The 6,976-nt window shown below is 62.1% G+C and overlaps 1 protein-coding gene across 1 annotated transcript; it reads left to right on the top strand.

Moving 5' to 3' along the window:
• The first annotated feature begins 89 nt into the window (after positions 1–89).
• On the top strand, positions 90–4,572 carry MIEF2 (mitochondrial elongation factor 2). Its single transcript, XM_061143652.1, has 4 exons — positions 90–461; positions 1,990–2,147; positions 2,307–2,487; positions 2,877–4,572. The coding sequence occupies exons 2-4, from the start codon at positions 2,001–2,003 to the stop codon at positions 3,929–3,931; spliced, it is 1,383 nt and encodes a 460-aa protein (XP_060999635.1). The 5' UTR covers positions 90–461; positions 1,990–2,000; the 3' UTR covers positions 3,932–4,572.
• The last annotated feature ends 2,404 nt before the right edge of the window (positions 4,573–6,976 follow it).

The raw sequence follows: 6,976 nt of genomic DNA, 5'->3' as shown, positions 1-6,976 counted from the left end.
TTACGTGCCCGCTTGCCCCTCGAGGGAGGCGTCCCTGGGCCGGCACATGACGGTCCCAGTAGGTGACAGGACCAGTATCCCCTTCACGGGAGAGGCGGCCGCAGACTACAGTGACCAGGAGCTCCACCTGATGCTTCCTTAGCTGGGAAGGAGCTCGCGTTCCCACCGGCGGAGTCCGGGAGCACGGCCCTGCGCCTTTAAGGCGGTGCTCGCCGAGGAGCCCCGCCCCCAAGGGCGCTCGGCCGCCATTGGCCGAGGCCGCCACAGAACGGCACGTGGGCACGGGCCTTGAGCGCTCTGATTGGACCCGGGGCCTGTCCGTCTGCGAGCGGGGCCCGCGCCCGCCCCAGGCTTCGGCGTTCGACTCCCGGGTCCTGCACGTTCTATTCCCAGGCGGCCCCGGGACGCGGCCCGAGCGGCCCCCTGCGTCCCCGGGCCGGGGCGCCGAAGCCGCGACGCAGGTACGGCCGGGGCACGGGGCGTGGCCTCCACCGGCCGCGCGGATACGGCCGGGAGTGAGTCGGATCGGGTCGATCTCTGGTCGCTTCTTGGGCCCATCGCGGCGTTCCCCCAGCCTCGGTGTCCTCGCGGCCGGGACTTGGAGGAGGCTAGGGGAGGCCTGGTCTTTCCCTCTCCCTTCCCTGGTTAGGGTCTGCGCGCCCTGGGTCAGACAGGCGGGGGCTTTGAGCACTTTACAGTTTGGAGGCGGTTGTCAGTCCTGATGAAGGAAGCCGCCGCGGAGCCACGCTGGGTCAACCCTCTCCGTTGTCTTTCCTATTTTTAGCTTGGGAAAGGGGGGCGGGTGCGGGGCTGCAGGCCCCACCTGGCAACCGGGCTCCGGCACCCGCTGGGAGCAGGGCGAGCAGAAGTCCTTGGGGCTGAGTTGGCTCTGAGCTCAGGGTCATCTCTTCAGGCATCCTCAGGGTAACAGTTCTGCCTGGCCATCTGACTGGTCCCCTGGGCTTGTCCCTTGGTCACACACCCCGTCAGTGCTCAGGACCTGAGGGCTGGGGCTCAGCCTGCCAGGACTGGAGAGATGCCTGAGGTCCCAGCCACTGGTACTTCTGGGTTCCGCATGTCTAACGGTTTCTCATGGCACCTGCTCCATCTTACAGACGAGCTAAGAGTATCTGGCACACTCAGGCCCTCAACTCACCTGCTGTGGCCTGGGCTCTCAGCAGCTGAGACCCCTCCCCACCCACTGTTGCCCCTAGCCTCAGAGGCCCTTGCCAGGGCACTGGACCGGCCTTGTTGTGGTCTTTAGAGGCCCCTTACACCCTGTCCCCACAGCGGGGCCTTCAGCCTTGTCTGACACATACCTGTTGACAGCCAGCCCTTGCCCCCTGGGGTGTCCTGGGCCATCTCACCTGTCCTGTTCTCTGATTTGGTGGCCCTGCCTCTGGTGGCTGCCCTGCTGAGATTTGGGGGTAACTGTGGCCCCCTGAATTTCACTGAGGTTCCCTCAAAGGCCTGAGAGGCTGTCCAGTGCAGGTTGCCTGGGTCCCCAAGCCATGGTCTTCTCTGGGCCTTAGTTTTCTCCTCCAGGGCCTGGTTAGGAACCAGGATAAGGCTGCTCCTGGGACCTGGTCATGGGGGGGTCCGAGTCCCCACCACTCACTTTGTGGTCAGCAACCTATTTCTTTGTAAATGGGGATGGTGCTAATAAGACTGACCTCATGATCTTTGGCAACATCAGGGGGCCTGGAAGGTGGGATCGGGGAGATTGTCTCCCTTCTCTGACCTGCCCTGGGCCTTAGGGTCTTTCTCTGTGAGCCCCTTGTCATACAGATGGGTTGTTTGCAGGTTTTGGTGGAGGGAAGTCTCTGGGCCAGCTCCTAGTCTCCTCCCAAGAAAACCTGCAGGCAGCCCCTTTCTCATCAGAAATTCTCTGGAAGCCCCCTTGTGACCCCAACTCTGACCATAGGGCACCTGCCTGGATGCCAGGCCGGCCCCTCACTGAGTGGCCCCTGCACCCTGGCTCCCTTACAGGCAGACTCACCATGGCGGAATTCTCCCAGAATCGGAGCAAGCGGCGTGACGGCGAGGTGCTGGGCGGCGCTGTAGACTTCCTCCTGGCCAATGCCCGCCTGGTCCTGGGAGTGGGTGGGGCTGCGGTGCTGGGCATTGCCACCCTGGCCGTGAAGCGGGTAAGGCTGGGCTGGCCCGCTGACATGGACTTCACAGCAGGGCTGGGGAGGTGGGACTGCCTGAGACCGCACCTGCCTCTGCCTCTGCCCCTCACCTGGTTGACTCTGCCATGGCCGCCCAGGCCTCAGATGCCCTCACCTGTGTCCCTCTGCCTGCAGCTCATCGACAGGGCCACCAGCCCCCGGGACGAGGACGACGCCAAGGGGGATGCCCCATGCCTGGAGGACAGCTGGCAGGACCTGAGCCTGCTCAAGGCCACGCCACGCCTCCAGTCCCGGCCCCCGCCCGCTGCCCTCAGCCAGCCGGTGCCGCCTCCGGCCCCCTCACTCTCTGCCCCAGGTGAGCGGTGCCCCTTACTCTCTGACCTGGGTGGATCCTGTTTCGGTGGTCACATTCGGGAGATGTAGCCCAGGCCCTGCCCTGGTGACCGTGTGACCTGCTCGGGTCCCTGCTCCCTGTGGGTTCCCTTGTGCGTTGGATGCCTTCTCCCTCCTACGTGGTGCTGAGGCTCCAGCCCCCAGGACGTGAGACCATGGGGGCTGGCCCCAGAGCGAGGTGGCAGCGTTGTGATGGTGGGGGCTCTCACCTGGGGAACCGAGACCTGGGGTTTCAGCCTCAGGGTGTTGGGAGGGGCCTCAGATGGTGAGAATTCATCACTGAGCTCAGAACCATCTCAGGTAGTCCCATTACAACCCCTCTGACCAGCCCCCGGTCCCTTCCCTCTTCAGAAGGGCCCGCTGACACAGGGCCCCAGACATCACCTCAGCTTAGCTCGCCGGCACCGCCGCTGTGTCTGACGTTCCAGGAGAAGCTGCTGGCTTTTGAGCGGGACCACGTGACCATGCCAGGGGCTCACATGTCTCTGGCCAAGCAGTTGGCAGGTGACATTGCCCTGGAACTACAGGCCTACCTGCGGAACAAGTTCCCAGACCTGCCCTTTGGGGCGCTCGTGCCTGGCGGGCCGCTCTATGAGGGGCTGCAGGCGGGGGCTGCCGACCCTGTGCGGCTCCTGGTGCCCCTGGCACTGGAGCCAGGCCTGTGGAACCTGGTGGCCGGCTTGGACACTGTAGCCCAAGACCCTCGCTGCTGGGCTGTGCGTAGGACTCAGCTGGAGTTCCGTCCCCGTGGGAGCAGCCCCTGGGACCGCTTTCTGGTGGGCGGCTACCTCTCCTCCCGGGTCCTGCTGGAGCTGCTCCGCAAGGCCCTGACCGCCTCCGTCAACTGGCCAGCCATCGGCAGCCTCCTCGGGTGTTTGATCCGGCCACGTGTGGCCTCGGATGAGCTGCTGCTGGAGGTGCAGCACGAGTGCCTGGAGCTCACCGTGGCTGTGCTGCTGACTGTGGCCGGAGCCCAGGATGGAGACCTCTTGCTGGCCTGGCCCCTGGAGGGGCTGGCCGGGAACCTCTGGCTGCAGGACTGGTACCCAGCTGAGGCTGCCCGGCTGCGGGCCCTGGATGAGCAGGACGCTGGGACCCGCCGTCGGCTGCTGCTGCTGCTCTGCACTGTCTGCCGTGGTCACCCAGCTCTGTGGCGGCTGGGCCGGGACCGCCTGGCTCAGGTGGTTCTGCACCTGGGTGAGCAGGAGGCTGACTGGGCTGAGGAGGCCCTGGGGGAGCACTTCCTGCAGGCCCTGGAGCTGCTGCTCGGCAGTGTGGAGCGGGCCAGCCTGCCCAGCCACTTCAACCGTGGCGTGAACCTCCTGGATGGCCTGCGGGAGGAAGAGATCGACGACCTGGGCTTTGCGCTGTACCGTGGCCTACAGGCCCCCGAGGGACTGCTCTAGAGGGTGGACGCAGCTGGGCAACACCTGACACCGCTGCTTTTAGCTGGAACGAGGGGGTGTGGGCGGCCCTCTTGGCCTGCAGGAGCTGCCGTGAGTCCCAGGCAGGGATGAGGCCACCGTCTTTTTCTGTCCTTAGGGTGAGTCATGCTTCCCTCGGGTGCGGGCATCTCCAGGCTGCTGGTGCTTGGTGGTGGACAGTGTTTGGTCCCCCTGGGGCTGGAGTCACCTGGGACCCTCAGAACATAGCTTTTGGCTGACCCTCAGGCCTGTGTTTTCCGTGCTGTGTGCCTGGTTTGCTCTCTAGCCTGGATTAGCGGGGGCTAACCTGGGGGAAGGCCCTTCCCCTCTAGCCACGGAGGCCCTGGGAGGGCTCTGTCCTCACTGGGGGAGCCAAGGCTCTCTGTGCTGCTCACCTGGCTCAGAGTCTAGGGTACCCCTGGCTGCTGCCAGCCTGGCCCCCACTGTGCCAACACCAGCTGTCCTAGCTGACCCTGTGCTCTCCCTGGAGCTGGTGGGGGCTGGGGCGGGGGGTGTTGTCTGCCTCCCCTCCCAGGCATCTCTCCTGTCTCTGGTATCCTTCCTGCCGGAGTAAAGCTATGCCGCAAAGACTGTGGATGAGAATAAAAAAAACTCAAATGTCAGTGAGACGCATGTTGGGCTCTTACATGCAACCATTTGAAGTTCTGTGAGCTTGGCCAGAGGGGCTTGGGCTCACCCTGGAAGCAGGAAACTGACCTGGAGTGGCATCTAGCTTTAGTAACGGGCACCTACTGGTCAGGGTTTCCTTTCTTCCAAAAAGCGTGACCCCTGGAGCCCTGTAATCTGGACGGGCGGGGCTGCCAGGGGGCCCTCTGGCCAGCAGTGGTCCACATGCAGAGTCATGGACCCTGAAGTGGAGGACAGGCTCCCTGCTTGGTACAGACAGGGATGCAGGCGTGTTTAGGTGTCCCCGTGGGAGCTGTGGCTCCCATGTAACCCCATGTGGCAGACGAGCCAGGGAGGGCTTGGGGCCATGTGGGCTTGGGGTGAGGCCCCCACAGCTGTATCAGGCCCCTCCTTCCTGTCCCATGTGTCCTGAGGCGACCCCCTCCCAGCTGGGATGTGGGGACAAGGCTGGAGGAGGTGCTCTTGAGCACTGGTTGCAGGGCCAGTGGCCTCTGCAGATCAGGAGGGGCTTGCCTCCCAGGTGTTCCCATGGGCTCAGTGGCTCTGCAGAGGGGCAGAGGGCCGGAGACTGGCTTCCCCAAGGGCTGTTAGGTCACCTGGTTGGGGAGCTGTCTGGCCTGAGTGCCCTCGGTGGTGAGCAGCTGTGATGGTAGCAAGGGGACAGGCTGGAGGTGGGGCAGCCTTGGCCTCCTCCCTGCAAGATGAGGGTTCCAGAATACCTACTTCACAGGTGGGGGTGGGGTGTTAACCCAGTGCTGGCACAGAGCAAGGTGCCCCTGAACCAGTGACCCAGACAGACGGTCCAGCATCTGCCAAAGTTGGGGTCCTCTGGAAAGGCTGTCCAGACGAGACAAGTCCTTTAATGGATTCACTCATGAGCAGGACCCCTCAGGACAGTGCATCACATCCAGAGCTGACCCAGCCAGTGGTTTCAGGCCGTGCTATTATTAAACAGAAAAAGGCCCAATTAAAGTCTGCCTGGGAGCTCTCTCGCTGAGGCTGCAGACTGGGGGCCTGCTGGGCACACCCACACTCAGGTACCTGGGGATCTCACCAAGCCTCCTGACGGGGTTGTAGTTAAGGTCCAAGGGCCCTGACGGGCAGGGCTGGAGTGGGATGGGAGAGGGAAGCCCTCGGCTCTAATCCAGGACCAATGCTGCCCCCAGCCTGGTCCCCCCTCCAGGATGAGCAGCCTTCAGCTTGTTTTAAGTCACATACATCTGACGCATTTGCATTTTTTAAGCGTATTCTTTTACAATGAGGATAGTCTTTTAAATACTCTACAAATTAAAAAAAATTAAAAAGTTGAAACCCCAGTAACATGACCGTTTGGTGGCACTCCGTTCACTGAGGACAGAGACCAAAGGTGGTGTCGACAGCGCAGTGCTCCCAAGGTCAGCATGGGGCCTGAGTGTTCTCAGCAAAGCCAACCACTTCCTGAGCCAGCAGTTCAGCTTGTGGGCCTCAGGCTCGCCCCCCTGTATGACCTCAGGGAAATTTCCAGGCTGACCCTGCACCCCTGCCCAGCATGAATATTGGTGGAGACAGGGCAGTACACCCCTGCCCTGCAGAGCAAGCCCCTCCCACCTGTGAGCTGAACACAGACGCAGCTCAGGAACCCCAAACGGAGGTCCGGGGGGAAAGGTGGTCGATGCACCACCAGGGCAGCGGGGCCTCCGCCTAGCATCCTGGGAAGCCTGTGTGGAAAGCTCCCTCACAGTGTCCACCCATCTATGTGCAATGGTCTCACCACCTTGGCTGACAGCAACCCTGCCCCCAGAACTCCCACCAGGCCCTGTGAAGGCCCAGCCCAGGGAGCCAAGCAAGTGGTTGTCGGCAGGACCCCTAGTCCCACCTGGCAATTCTGATCTTGGTGGGCACGGGGGCTCCCTGTGGAGAGACTGCAACCCACAGATGAGTTGAAGGTAGCATCCTTCAATTCAACAGCAAGAGCACAAACAATCCCACTGAAAAACGGGCAAAGGTCTTGAAAAGACCTTTCATTTCTCCAAAGAAACATGAAAGGCGTATGAGCAGTGAAAGCATGCCCAACTTCAGTGGTCACTGGGAATATGCAAGTCAAAGCCACGAGATACCACCTCAGGCCCACGAGGACAGCAATACGGGCAAGGACACGTTGGCAAGGACGTGGAGAAAGGGGAACTCTCTGGTGAGAAGGTAAGATGCAGCTGCTTTGGAGAGTTTAGTGCATAGAATTAAATGACTGAACAAACCCACTCCTAGGTGTGGATCCATAAAAATACAGTTGTTCAAATAACTTGCACACCGAAGCTTACAGCTATACTGCTCCCAACAGCCAGGGGGTGGAAACACTCCCGTGCCCAGCAACTGATGACAAGTGAACACGGCGGACTAGCT

This window comes from Dama dama, chromosome 5 (assembly GCF_033118175.1).
Source record: "Dama dama isolate Ldn47 chromosome 5, ASM3311817v1, whole genome shotgun sequence".
In the NCBI taxonomy this organism is placed as follows: domain Eukaryota; kingdom Metazoa; phylum Chordata; class Mammalia; order Artiodactyla; family Cervidae; genus Dama; species Dama dama.
The sequence above is the reverse complement of the archived record's forward strand: the minus strand, read 5'-3'. Positions and strand labels throughout refer to the sequence as shown.

Coding starts and splice junctions, on each gene's coding strand:
- MIEF2 (XM_061143652.1), top strand. CDS start 2,001: ATGGCGGAATTCTCCCAGAATCGGAGCAAGCGGCGTGACGGCGAGGTG. Junction 2,148..2,306: donor CCACCCTGGCCGTGAAGCGG/GTAAGGCTGGGC, acceptor CTCTGCCTGCAG/CTCATCGACAGGGCCACCAG. Junction 2,488..2,876: donor CCCCTCACTCTCTGCCCCAG/GTGAGCGGTGCC, acceptor TTCCCTCTTCAG/AAGGGCCCGCTGACACAGGG.